Source organism: Lutjanus erythropterus, chromosome 13 (assembly GCF_056507025.1).
Source record: "Lutjanus erythropterus isolate fLutEry1 chromosome 13, fLutEry1.hap2, whole genome shotgun sequence".
NCBI classification, from domain to species: domain Eukaryota; kingdom Metazoa; phylum Chordata; class Actinopteri; order Lutjaniformes; family Lutjanidae; genus Lutjanus; species Lutjanus erythropterus.
The window spans coordinates 26851998-26866222 of record NC_139329.1 but is presented as its reverse complement, the minus strand read 5'-3'; the positions used below and the strand labels follow the sequence as shown (position 1 = coordinate 26866222).

Below are 14225 nucleotides of genomic sequence, written 5' to 3'. Positions count from 1 at the left end.
GTGTGTGTGTGTGTGTGTTTCCCGACGGGCCGATGCCGCTGCTGCCGCTGTCTCCACTGTTACCTCTTATTCCCCAGTCAAACTTTGTAAGCGTGCACCTACACAGCCTGCCATGGGAGCAGCAAGATGTAGACCACATGCGGTCTTAAAGGCGCAGGGGCGCACAACTCTCCAGCCGTCTCCGTCTTCACAACCACCAGCAGCCGGTTTGGATTCACTCTCCAGGTGTTGTTGGCTCACCGCAGTGTGGAGACAGTCAGACAGGTGTATGTGGGCAGGTTTGCGCCGAGCGGATTCATATCCAATCAGAGAACCTGTTTTTTTTTTTACCAAACGAGGGGTGTCTGATAGCCTACATTTCAGAAATAGAGGTCAAAGCCTGAATGAGGCTCATGTGGCCACCAAACACAGTGACTGAGCCCCAGTAGATCAGACACCGGATGGAGGTAATGGGAACATCTTTTTATAGCTGCTGGAAGATAATGAAGTGCATTAACTACTGTTCTTAAAGGGACAATTCTGCACTTTTCATGTGGATGTCTCTCATCTAATTGATGGGAATCAATTAAAGCAATAAATATCCCAGGAGAAGCTATACTGACCAATAAAACAGAGTTTTCCTGCTTATAGAGCAATTCTGACAGTGCCTACAAAAATAGCCTGTAGTTCTTCCTGCATCCAGTGACATCACTGTGACATCACCAGATGCAGGGAGAGCAACAAATCCCGCAGCAGGAAAACCTTTGGTCAATATAGCAGGCATTAACACAACGTATTGCTTCAATTGACCATATTTTGCCATCAACACTGATTGGACTTGCCTAATTTCCCTTTAAGTAGCCTACCTAAGCCTACTTGAGCGTTTATATTTTACATGTTTTATGCCTCTACTCCACTATATTTTAGAGGGAAATTGTACTTTTTACTATTGCACCCGCAAAGATTTAATTTGAGATCTAGTTAGAGTTTAGAAAATTAGCTAGCTAAAAAGTTTACAAAAAACTGTTTGCTAGCAAGTTAAAAAGTCAACAAAAGTCACATTGTTTGCTAACTCACTTAAAAGTTAGCAAAACATTACATTGTTTCCTAGTTAGTTAAAAAGTAAACAAAAATTGCATCATTTGCTAGCTCACTTAAACATTAACAAAACATTACATTGTTTGCTAGCATGTTAAAAAGTTAAAAAAATTTGACATTGTTTGCTAGGTAGCCAAAAAGTTAACACATTACATTGTTTGCTGACTTGCTAAAAGTTATCAAAATGTTACATTGGTTGTTAACTTGCTCAAAAGTTAACAAAACATTACATTGTTTGCTAAGTAGCTGAAAGGTTAGTTAGCCTAGTTAGTCTATAATGATTGCTTGAAATATCTCCTGGCTGAATGAAAGGAACATTATGGAAGACAATAAAATATTTAAAAAGGGACACCAGCAGAGTAGTTACAAAACAGACTGCCTGGCAGCCACTGGCAAAATGTTTTGGAAGAGAGAAGAGACACATCATAAAACTTCACTTTCTTTGAGGAGCTTGATTATTTTTTCCTCAAAACCTTTTGAGCATCTATTTTTAAAAGTTAAACCTCCCCAAGTGTAACCTTAAAGTGAATACTAGATCACATTTTAAATTGTTTAAAGTTTTGCCAGCACTGCGAAACTGACTTGCAGCCAAGAACACAATAACTAAATTCACTTGCATATCAACAGTATTTACAGTGCATACACACAATTAACAGAGACAGCATATTGTATTTCTCCCCACAGAGATGAAGGGCCCATGCTGCTTGGAATACTCAGCCCCCTTTAAAGTCTTCTAGATAAACGGTTGGGATAAACACTCATTTAAAATGTATCATGATGGTTTCTGTGTTGTGACATCTTCAAAGTGAATGCTTTGGATATTCCTCCAGTTTTCCAGTAGGTCTTTTGGGGCTCTGTAATTAATGACTAAGCCCTTTGGTTATGCAACAAAAAATGCAAAGTTAAAAACAGCAGCATCACTCAGAGGCTCTGGTTTAAGGCGCCCTGGGCCTGGGTCCTAGTAGGCCTGTTTGGTAATCCACCCATGACCATCCATGACCAAAGACTGATTTCCCCCTCAGATGGTTTCCTTTAAAGAAGTGTTCAAGACCCAAAGAACTAAAAGTATCAAATATTTCACAAACGAGCAACAATGGAAGGAAAGTCCATCATTTTTTCTTTTCTCCAACTTCATTTATCATCTTACAGCAGCTTTGATTTGTCTTGTGACCCTTTGGAAATGGTCTGACCCTATGGATTAATCTACCAAACTGTATGAAGAAGTTAAGCTCGATCAGCTACACCAATAAAATGCTACTTACTGATGCATCAGTATTAAGACTCTAAAATGTCATGTATAATAATAATAATAGTAGAACAGTAAGGACCAAGAAAAGCCATCCTGCCTCCCAGTGACAGTACCTGCCATCCCATGATAGTACTACATTATGTCGTACATATATTCATTTACAACAACAATACAGCAACATGCGCTTCTATATAATAATCTTAACACTTCTTAATCCTACAGCTACAAACCTCTTAAATGAGGTTTAAGGTTTTTGGAGCAGTTAACTTCAATAGTTGGGAGGAAGGCTGAGATGAAAGTAATATGAGTTTCTTTATTTTCACTTCGGGGTGAGATATTCCCTGTAAGTGATAAATGTTGGACACTGCTCTCATCTCCAAAACAGATGTTTTTGAAGCGTACATTTCTCATTTCTTTTGCATTGCTCAGGGAATTTCTTTTTTTTCCTCTTTTACAAAATGGCAGGACTGCTGATGTTAGGAAAATAAACGCACCAGACCATATATCTTTGTATTACCGTTACTACCACCGGCTCTGCTGTGTTTTTCATTATATATTTCTGAAAGCTTGGGTTTATCCTGAAAAAGCTAGCTGGGCACGTTTGTTCTCTCTTGCAGTTTCCTGCTGAAATGTTCTTTATACCTCCAGCACATAAATGATAATGCTGGACTTGCAGTAAAGAGCCGTTGCACTCAGAGCCACAATCTGAATCAGAGTTCACAAATTGCTGCTTAATTAACGAGTGATTAAGCACTGAGTAAACACATGTTAACATTTTAATTATCTATAAGTTTCCATTTTAATTATAACAGCTACATTAACTGCACTGGAAGCAATCAGTGTAATTAACCACAGTGTGTGGGAACACTGTACCCACATTGTGGTAGTTGATGTGTCACTTCATAAATAATTTAAAGGGAAAAAATAAAGCATTTTTAGAGTATGCAATAATTAAAGTGACTATTGCATTATACATTTGTTCATAATCCTCGCAGAGTTTCATTTAATCCTGTTAAACCAGTGACAAATCACAAAGATGTCCAGTCTTGCTCGTCCCACTTTATAGTTGCCTCAAATGAGCTCACATCTTCAGCTATAGAATATTGATAGGATCAATATAGGATATTGAAGTATCCACTGACGTACCACCAGACTTCAGAGCAGCTTCTTTCCTCAGGCTGTGAGACTTGTTAATTCATCCCCCTCACTCCATCAGAATATATAGTTTTGTAGCAGAGAAGAGGTTTTCAGTTTTTTCTCAGTCACTAATCCCTTACAAGATAGAAAATATACCAGGAAGCCCTTAATGTAGGCCTATGTCGCTTGGAACAGAGAACCAGTTTCCCAATTAATGGGTGACATATGAGTGACATGTGCTTGACTGACAGCAGGAAGATTTATATACATATTTATTAAGCGTTATAGGTTGTTGTATTAGAATGTAATCTATTAACTATTTTAGATTTAAAGATTTGAATATTATTTATTAAACCATGAAGGCTTTTGTAAATAAATAAATAAATACATGCATTTTTTTTTTATATTGAGATGATTTAAAGGTAGAACGTGCAGAATTTGTCGGTTGCTGTTTGTAAATTCACCATTCAAAGTTGGCCCCTCCTCCTCAGCTCAGTGAATGGGAGAGAAAAAGAGCGGTGGTGGTTGAGATTTCTAAAGCACAAATAAACACGCCCACGCCGCCATACAATGCCAGATTTTGTGTGAATGCAGTCAAAGCAATCTTTCATCCTGTCACTGTGTCCTCAGTCTGCCCTGCCTGTGTATGCCTGTGTGAATGTGTGTGTGTCTCTTTCTGCAGCTCTCACAGACAGAGAGCAGACAGAGACAGACACAGTGATGTAACTGTTGGTCGCTAAGTCCTGACCTCGCACTCTGCATGGCGTTACTGGCTGGGGGCTCCATACCATTTCCCAAAGGCTGATGCACAGAAACGTCCCAAACGCCGCTAAATGTGAGAAAGTAAGAAAATACAAGAATGGGGCAGGATCTCTGCAGATTTCCAGTCCCTGGGCTGGCAGTTTTAAAGCTCTGCTTTAAATCTGAAAACTTTTCTCTCACCCTCTGGCAGAATGCCACAGACCCTTGACTTAAAGGGACTATAAATGTGAGTTTTGTTATACAACGTTGTGTTGTAAAACAACCAATAAATGACCTCTTACTGTATCACAGTTTATTATTATGTGTTTGCTGGCTACAGGATGGCTGACCACATGGTTCACACATGGTTAGTTGGTTGGTGTTTCAATGCAAATCGAACATTACACAGTCAAAGCAAATGTAAAGTATCTGTTTTCAAATTTCATGCATATATTATCTAAACAATTGTATTTCATAGACACGAATAGGGCTAATTTACATAAAATGAAAAGTGCAGCTGGAGCCTTGAGAGTGTGCATAATGACAAGAATCCTAATCATATTTACCTGGTAATAATATCTAATATTATCTAATGCTGATTCGTTATTAAAACTGTATATTCTGCATTTATATACATGATTTGACACTAAATGAAAACTCTCACATGAATCTCTCTCATCTTCTACAGCCTTTAATCTTATTGTTGAAAAATCAAGCATGAAAATGTCAGCAGGCTGAACGGAGTCACTCCAATAGATTAATGTCACAGAAATACACACAGGATATATTCCTCAGCAACATGACAAAGACATAAATCAAAGTGCTCCACTGAGGATTTATTGCTTGATTTTTCCTACCAGACTTGTTGTGTAACAGTTCGTCTTACTAAAGCACCCATTAGGCTAATTGGCACCTCTTGATTGAAAGAGAAAACTCTCGCCTGTGGCAGCTTCTATTTCGAGGTTGGTTGTTGGCTTTTTCTGTTTTTTTTGACTTTGCATCGAGGATACTTTCCCGGTTCTCGTCGTAGTTGCATTTTGTGTGTGTTTGATGTGACGAGCATCAGGAGTGAGGTGTGTATCAGAGAGGGAGATGCTGCTGAAACTGTTGCTGTTGTCAAACACGAGCTTTTTTTTGTCTTGTTGAAGAGTGTCATTGTGGTATTATTAGACTTTACAACCACCTGCAAACCACACACACACACACACACACACACACACACACACACGCACACACACACACACACACACACACACACACACAGAAACACACTTGCTCATTTTTCAAAGCATTTTATATTTACCAGTCACAAGAGCTTAGAAATGATGGCATCTATGACATGTTTTCATAAAAGGCTACTTCCATGCCTGCTTCAGCACATGAGCCAAACGTTAACATTTTGAATAAAGTTATAATTTATTATTTATTGTTTACATGGAATCAATTATTTATGTAATCAAGAGTGAAATCTATGATATAATGAAACTGTGATTCATTCTGGTCCAGCAGACTGTGTTTTGTTGTATTTGATAACAAAACTGTCTCCTTTTCTGGCACAGAACAAGCTCAGTTTTGGCTCAAGAGCGACTTAAGCTTTGGTACAAATTCATTATTTTGATTCATTTAAATATGTAATACACAAGCCTCTCTGATCTGTCTTCAGATTAACAGCACACAAAATGTGCACTGCGTAAAAACAACAAGCTTACACGCACTAAACCTTAACCCCTGGACTTCCTGCTGCTGTGACAGACTCAGGTCAGACTCTAATTGGCTGCGCAGGTGTGAGTTTCTTATTTGAAACATGGAGGGCAACCTTTTGAAATATTTTGGGAATGTGATTGTTGGCTACAGGGAAATGTCATCTCGGTTACACCGGTGCACCTTTACTTATATAAGACAATGCTTGCTGTGCCTCCACACAACCTATGTATCTTTATTACAAAGAAAAGACACTGCACGGCAGTCTTTATATTTATATTTATTTATACTTTATATATTTGTGTTCTCCAGATTTCTTGATGCTCTCGGTCCCAAATGCCTGAAATTAAAGTGGAATATAGAAAACCGCTTTTGGGTATTTGCTCCCTCTGCATGGAATACAGTACTGAATGACTTAAGACTCAAAGAAATAATTTTGTTTAAGGTTCAGTGTGTAAAGTTCAGCATAATCACCTGAAATTAAAAATGGTTGTTTTTGTTACCCTAGAATGAGCCATTTATACAGAGGCAGCTGGTTCTCTTCCACGGAGGCTGCCATTCCAAGTTTCATTTCTATACATGCAGAAAGTGAGGGTGAGACGAGTGGTATGCAGTCCAAAATAAAAGAATTAGAAGCAGATATCTTTAGTTGTCCTGTTTTTAACTCACCTGTTTACACAACTGACTCCTTGAAAATGATCTTTCTATGATCTGTGAGCTCCCTCACTTATTTATTTATGCAGCTGACTGTCTTGGCCAGGTCTCATGTGAAAGGCGGTGGAAACCTAAAAGTTCGAGAGCAAAGGTCATCCGTTCAGCTCCCTGGACCAGCAGGATAAATCCCCCTTGAGCAAGACGCTGTGTGAACGTGATCAGAGTGTTCCTGGAAAAGAGGGCATTGCTCTCAGTGAAACTTCCCTTTAATAAATAAAGTAAAATAATCTCAGTGGGACTCTCCTGGTTAAATAAAGGTTAAATAAATGAAAATTCTTATTTCACGCTGTCAGCTTCATCGGTCACATACGGTATAGCCAAAATGTCAGTGTCAAAGTAGTGGCTGATGAGGTAGTGTGTATGCATATCTCACCATGATATCTGGTGTAAGCAAAAAGGCAAAAACAAACCCAAGAGCATCTGCTTACTGAATAGATGCTCCCAAAAATGAGGATTAATTGAGCATAATCACAATGTTTTGACACTGTCATCAGTTAATGTAGAGGCTCAAAGTAAAAAAGGAAATTTGCCTTCAGTCCGCTGTGAACGGCTTTTATTTTTGCCTAGAAAGGGTCATCATTCTTAAAACATGAGAGGATATTTGGTTCTTTCTCTGCTGCTTTGTGTCTTCACTGTGTATGTATTATAGATAAATGCAAATGTATCATGTCATTATGCTGATGTTGCCAGTTTAGTGATGAAGGTCGATTGCGAGATCAGCCAACTACCGTCTTCGGAATATATCAAGATTTGAAGAGTTTATACCTCAGCAGGATTGAAAAAAACATTGCCACGCTTTGATTTTTTTTTTTTTTAGGTTGAGCTCGACTGCTGTCAGGGAGTTTTTACACGTCTCTCTAAAAGGTCAATCATTCAGAACACAAGGAGCATGGATCACTTCTTAGATCTGCACACTTGCTTCTCGCGTGTCAAAGAATTTCCTTTGGTTTATAAAGCGCTGGATGGTTTACAAAAGAACATTCATGATCCGCTCATTCAGACCTCTTAGATGGTCTGAATACTGTCCTCAGAGCTGAAACTAAACACGGAGAAGCAGCATTTTATTCTCCCAATACCTGAAATAAACTCAGAGAAAATTTGAGATCATTGCATTTGTTTGCCACTGACTTCTAATAAATTAAATTTGGTGTTTTCATTCATAGGTTGTACTGCTCTGTAGCTGCACTCTAACACTTATTTTGCTGTTTTATTTAATCTTTTATTATATTTATGCCCGAAAAAAAAATCTATTTATGTTTTATATATCATTGTCTTTCTTGTACATCTTTTCACAGTACCTTTTTATTTCTTTTGTGAAGCACTTTAAATTGCCTTGTGGAAAGGTGCTGCAGAAATAAACTTGCCTTTTTCTTTTGTCCTTCTTCCCTCAGCTCTGCTTGCTGTCTGAACCATATTATTTACCGTTCTAACCTACTTTGGAAGCTGAAGCAGCTTTTTAAATGACGATAAAACACTGAGTAGCAGTCTGATGAAGCATCCAGGTTGGTGAATAAGAGGAATCGTTGGCTTATACTGTATATTTACCCACTCGATTTACTTGAGAATGCATCCAGTAAATTATCACGCCGAGCATCAAACCTGACAGCTTCTCAAACTCTCCACGGCTCCTTTATGAATAGTGGCTCAATGCTGGAATCTAAAAGCTAAAGCAGGAGCTTCGAATCTGCTGTGCGAATCAAAATTAGACAAGTCTCTCTGCCTGTGTGGTCCATTAATTTTTCGGCTCAACACTTCACTTCTTACTGAGTGAGCACTTAGTGCAATATTGAAAATGCACTATGAGCCATGAACTGACACTGACAATCAAAAAACACCATGCTGTTCCCTTTATGATGTTTCAACACTTGTTTAAAGTCAAAGATGTGATGTGATAGAAAATCTATACAATATGTGCTACATATCAAAGCCAGAGTGTTCATCATATCGTGAATTTGTATTATGTATTATGTTCTTTTGGATCTAAACCTTTGTGTATGCAATGACCAAAAATTAAATAAAAATAGTTTAAAAGACATGTATTTGAGTTAAAATGTAGTATTACAGCTTTGGTGTGTATCAGTAATATAGTCTTTGTTGTTATGATTTGGGGAAGACCAGGGCCACTGTGGAAATTAGTCCTGCAACTTTTTGTGTTATTTTTATTGTATGCATTACTTCACATTGTTTGTTTTACTTGCTTGTTTTATTTTATTATATCTTCTTTTGGTTTATATGGTTTGTGTTTTGTTTTCAACTTTTTGCTGTGAATGTTTGGACAAGTTTATTATGTGTAGGTTGCAGAGGTGTGGACTTTTGTCACATAACTGCCACTCATGTCAGACTCACCAATTTCATGACTTTAGACTTGAAAGTAATAAAGACTTGCAACTTGACTTGGAATTAAACACCAGTGGCTTACATGACCTTGAGCTTTTCGACAACAAACCCAAAGATTAAAATGTATGTTATTTAAAAAGTGTGCCATGTATCAAACTGTTAATTCGCAACAAGCTGACGCTGAAGTCCCCAGGTCCACTTTGGAAAAAATGATACCAAAGACAATTTTGTTTGCAGATAAAAAAAAACAAAACGTAGTGGACAACAAAAAACAAAATGCAAAACATGCAGGCAGAAAATTACAGATGGAGAGACAACAATTTCCAATTTCCTTTGACATTTGAAGCTACACCAAGAACGGTAAGTTCAGGCTCTATTGTTAAAATGTCACTACATTTGGTTGAGAGTGGATTATGACTTGTTTAGGACTTTGTACTTGTCTTGGGACTTGAGTGCAAAGACTTGAAACTTACTTGTGACCTGCTACACAATGACTTGCTCCCACCTCCTGTGGCTTGTTTATGAAAAAAAACCCAAACCAAACCAAAGAAAACATAACATGAAAACGCTGGACAAAGCAACCCTCTAAAACAATGTCTATAAAAATAATTCAAAAACACTCAAATTTTAATCTATTTTCTGAAAAATAATTTATTTCCAGAGTAAAATAAATGATATGTTGCCATACAAAAAGTGTAAGAAAAGGGACAATGTCAAAACTGTAACTGCAGAGTTCAGTAGAGTAACAGGTTGTATGCGCTGAGTTGGATCCAAATAAATGTCCAGGAATAAATTCAGTGTGTTCACTTTGTTTGACCTTGCACACACAGCCTCCTGTAGTACTTTATCCCAGATATTACAGGTTTGAAGACACAGATTATGCTCCCCCCCACCCCCAATAACGCAACATACCACTTTCATGTCTATGAATTGTCCCAAATCTTCTGTGGCATCAGACACACATTTCAGACAATTAGATTATATATAATTTATACTGTTCTCTCAAATACAATCTAATAAAACAATCTGGGCCTAATGAAACAAATATATTACTCCTTAACTCTTTTACTTTAATGTCCAAACACAAAGACATATTACTCTTTAATTTTCTTCTTTGCTCTTCCACTAGGTGTAAAAGACAAAAGAAAATAAAATTAACATTCTTATCGAATAATCCCTTATTAAGACATATTAGGCTGAATAAACTCTGCAGATGTAAAAATAAACATGGAAATGAAAGAAACTGCTGCTATAATGAGAAACAAACCTGCAGTCTGACACAAATCTAGTAACAAACACGGATGTATCAGATGTGAATTGCACATTTGCACCTATGAGACGAGACCTCACAGTCTAGTCTAAACAGTATCAAAAACAGTGCCTGTGATCCAGCAAGAGAACAAGAAACCAAACAGTGCATGATGACATGAAAACATGATCTTGTTTAAAGGTATTAGACGTGATTTTATGACAGTTAAAACATCTAACAGACCACTCTAATAACCCCCGTCAAGGTGTTTCTGTTCTCGTTTTATAAGAAACCTTCCTGCACTGAAAATAAACCGATGAACTATTAGTTGTAAACACTTGGCAACTTTTAAATATGAATCACTGAAGAATCACCCATAGAAATCTCAGTTTTGGAGAGGGTGACAGACAGAACACACAGTGCACTGACTGAAAGGAAACTGTCATTCTTCACACAGATCACTGGAATCATGACAGACCTAAAAACAATATGGCAACTATAGTTGTAGTAGCATCATGTCCACTTACTAATAATCAACTAGGACTGAGCCAGACAGTACTGTAAGTCGTCTTCTACCACCAAGTCAACACAGGAATTCACCGGCAACACTGGACAACACCTCGCTGATACGTAAACGACTAAAATGGACCCTTTCAAGAGTTTGCCGGGGACGTGGACGGCAGCGGAGAGCCACGTCTCCTGTGACCTGAACGGGCCGTTAAATAGATTGCCTTTATCAAAAAAGTTTAGAGTTTATTTTATCCTTTCAAGAAAAAAAGAATAAAATCATAAAATAGTCCTTTGAGAGAATATGAATATCCATATTGTCCTTTTCTTGCATAACAAACTATAAAACTGACTCCATATTTTCACAAAACTCATGGTCCTCCAGGCTGTATATAAACTTTGTCCTGTCCACTAGTTTGGGGCCGTCTGTGAGAGAGGGGTAAAACTCAGCTGGCGTCATGTTACCCTCATGACCTTTGATGTATTTCTTGTAGTTCCTGCGTAAGCAATACCACGTGGTGGTGTAGAGGAGGAAGGCGACGCCTTTCAGAATGATGGCGAGGCTCACGTACAGGTGCCTGTACTTTACGTTGTCGTACAGCAGGCAGGCGCCCTTATCGCCGCAGTCTGAGCTCCAGAAAAGGCAAGTGGAGTCGATTCCAGCACCAAAGATCAGAGGAGGGGGGATGAAGCCTGGAAGACAGAAAACAATGATTGAGCCCACAAACTCAAATAACTTCAAAGCTAAGAAAAACTACTCCATGTGCATTCTGGGTCAAAAGCAAGCAGCTTTCATTCATTTAAATTTTTTTCTTTCTTTTCTCTACATGACATGCTGTGTTCCGACATTAAATGCCCCAGTTCATCCTTTCTATTCTCAAATTTTAAAAAGTTAAAAGCGCCATCCACCTTTGGGTAAATACTGAACTTTAGAAGATGCCTTCCACTGCTTTGCACCTTGTAAGTGAAATGAAATATAGATCATTTTAACTGGAATGTCTCATCTCATTGATGCTGTATGTGCTTTTGTTATATTCTTTATATATACAGTACATCTGTGTGCTTTTGCTACTACATCTGTGGAGTGTACTACGGTGCAAGTTTTCCTGCACACTTATTTTTTACCAGACAATACACTCACACTCAATACGCCTGCCGTATGTCTAATGCTGCACATTAGAGCTCTTAAACTTTTAACTTGATAAATTTAAACATGATATTCAGTAATAGCCTTTAGGTCTGATACTGTCCCGTAATGAAGGAGACATGGAAATCACTTTAATTTTTGGCCAATTCAATATAATTTTTATTGATTGAATATTCTCTGTGATAAATACTAATAGGCTAATCCATTTTGTTCTCTCGGCTGCAATATTCAACAGACTTGGCAGCAAATTAGGACCAAACATAAAAACATTATTATGCATTTTCTGCCTCATCAGCTGAATGCATGCAGTTTCCCATGGCAACGCAATGCATACAGGTTCATCATAAGGAAAAGAACTGGTGAAAGGGAGGCAATTTTAAAGCCGATTGAAACATCTCAACATAGTCGTCACATCACTGTACCTGGTTTAAAGAAGAGGAGCAGTAATAGACGATTGACAGGGTCTGTCCCAAAATCAACACTCAACATGAAGAGGTTGTACTTAGCTCAGTATGCAGTAATAATTCAAGTCCAAATGTTAAATTAATTACCTGAGTGCTTCTAGATAGACTTTAGACTTTCTTAATCCCATTACCCACACCCGATTCTGTTTGTAATGGTCTACGGTCGATACACACTTGGAAATAAAAACAACAAGCAAACCATGATGAGATTAAGCTTGTCCCAGTGAGCTCTGGTAAACCTTCACGCACTTGCAGCCTTTATGGGCGCTGGGAACCTTGGCAAATGCCTGAGTGTGACTATTGAGACAGACCCATAGTATCTCAAATTAATGTGTTATCTGATAGAAGTTCTTACCGAGGAGTCGTAGCAGAAGAAACAACACTCCGAGTGCATACGACTTCAGTTCAGGGCTCACAGTCCTTCAGGAGGAGCAGACAGAATAAATTATCATGTTTTGTTTTCATTTTATATTCTGTGCATGAAGTCTTCACAAACACTGCACACACACACACACACACACACACAGCTTATATGCGCAAACATACCTGATGAGGATGATAACAGAGGGAGTCTGGGCCATGGCTCCAACCAGGCTGCACGCACAGATCACACAGAGAAAGATGAGGAAAGCCTCCTGACAACCCGGCATCGGACATTTCCCCGGAACTGCTGTGGCGAATTTGCTCTCATTGGAGATGCAACCACATCCGGTAAAGTTCTGTGGAGAAAAAAAAAAGACAATTCAAGAAGCATTAGAACAAAAACAAGTTAAAGAAATTACAGGTAGAACACCCTGGATTCTGGGTGGTACCATTACACCATAGAAGTGTTATCTATAGAACCTCTTATGGGGGGTTCTAGGTATAACCTTTTATGTTGGGTTCTACATAGAACCCTCTGAAAGGGTGCAAATTGGACCCTTTATATAAAGCTTTGCCGGGAACCACAAAAGGTTCTCCTATGGGAGCAAGTCAGAGAGCTCTGCATGGTTCTAGTTAGCACTTTATTTCTAAGAGTTTAGAATTGGTCTGTACTTTATATTTATACTTTAAAATAAGAACCTGCTGTATCTGCAGCAGGAAAGCAGCAGTAATATTTGTGATACTTTGTGCTGCTGAGCTGATGAAAATTCTCTTTGCGTGTGATTTGAATATAGAGGACGTTAATCTGCAGTCGGCATCTGATCTCGAAACAACCACAGTAAAACTTGATTGCCCAGCTGATGACAGAACTATGAAATACTCTTTTACTTTGAACTTTCATATCAAAGTATAGAGAACATTTTAATAAGTTCAAAGAAAGTTTGAATAATCTGCAATTCAGTGGTAGTTTTTCTGCGGCACAATCAGGTAGATAACTGCTCTCTGCTCCATTTTTCTTCTACTGTTGTGATTGTTATCTTGGAGTAAAGACCTGAGAGATGCTCGATGTGGTCTGAGCGCTTCCTGATCGGGTGCAGCCAGCGAAGCAAGCGGACAGGTAGGTGACGCCGTTGGAGCCGCACACGGGGCTGATGGAGGAGGTGAAGCAGTTGCAGTGACTGATGCACTGAGCCTCTGGTTTCTCGCCCACCTGCAGGGTCCTGGACAGAGACGCAGAGAGACACGCTGAGCAACCTTTCCTACTCTAAGTGTCCACTATATCTGTATGAGGCACAAACAAAATCGAAGAAGCACTCTCTGCCGGTTATCAGTGATACTATGGGTCTCCACAGTCCAATTTTAACATCTCCATGGAAACTGCACTGCACCACTAACCTGCTCTGGAGCAGCCTGGGTTCAGGCTAACAAATCGAGAAGTAGTAAAGGCCTTTAGTCAGTGTTTCTGCAGGACCACCATATAGACAAAAATACTAAATGATAAGAAATAGAGCCAACTATCTGATTGGGTATTATAATATT

General features: G+C 38.6%; 1 protein-coding gene across 1 annotated transcript in view; it reads right to left on the bottom strand.

The window, feature by feature from the left end:
- Nucleotides 1-10634: 10634 nt before the first annotated feature.
- The window catches only part of slco3a1a (solute carrier organic anion transporter family member 3A1a), a 43614-nt gene continuing 40023 nt past the window's right edge, over nucleotides 10635-14225 (bottom strand). The window contains exons 7-10 of the mRNA XM_084734397.1: nucleotides 13738-13906; nucleotides 12870-13042; nucleotides 12679-12743; nucleotides 10635-11405 (exon numbers count right to left, since the gene is read on the bottom strand). Of these exons, the coding sequence (XP_084590523.1) occupies nucleotides 11053-11405; nucleotides 12679-12743; nucleotides 12870-13042; nucleotides 13738-13906 (760 nt within the window). The 3' untranslated portion in view covers nucleotides 10635-11052. The remainder of the gene's footprint in view (nucleotides 11406-12678; nucleotides 12744-12869; nucleotides 13043-13737; nucleotides 13907-14225) is intronic.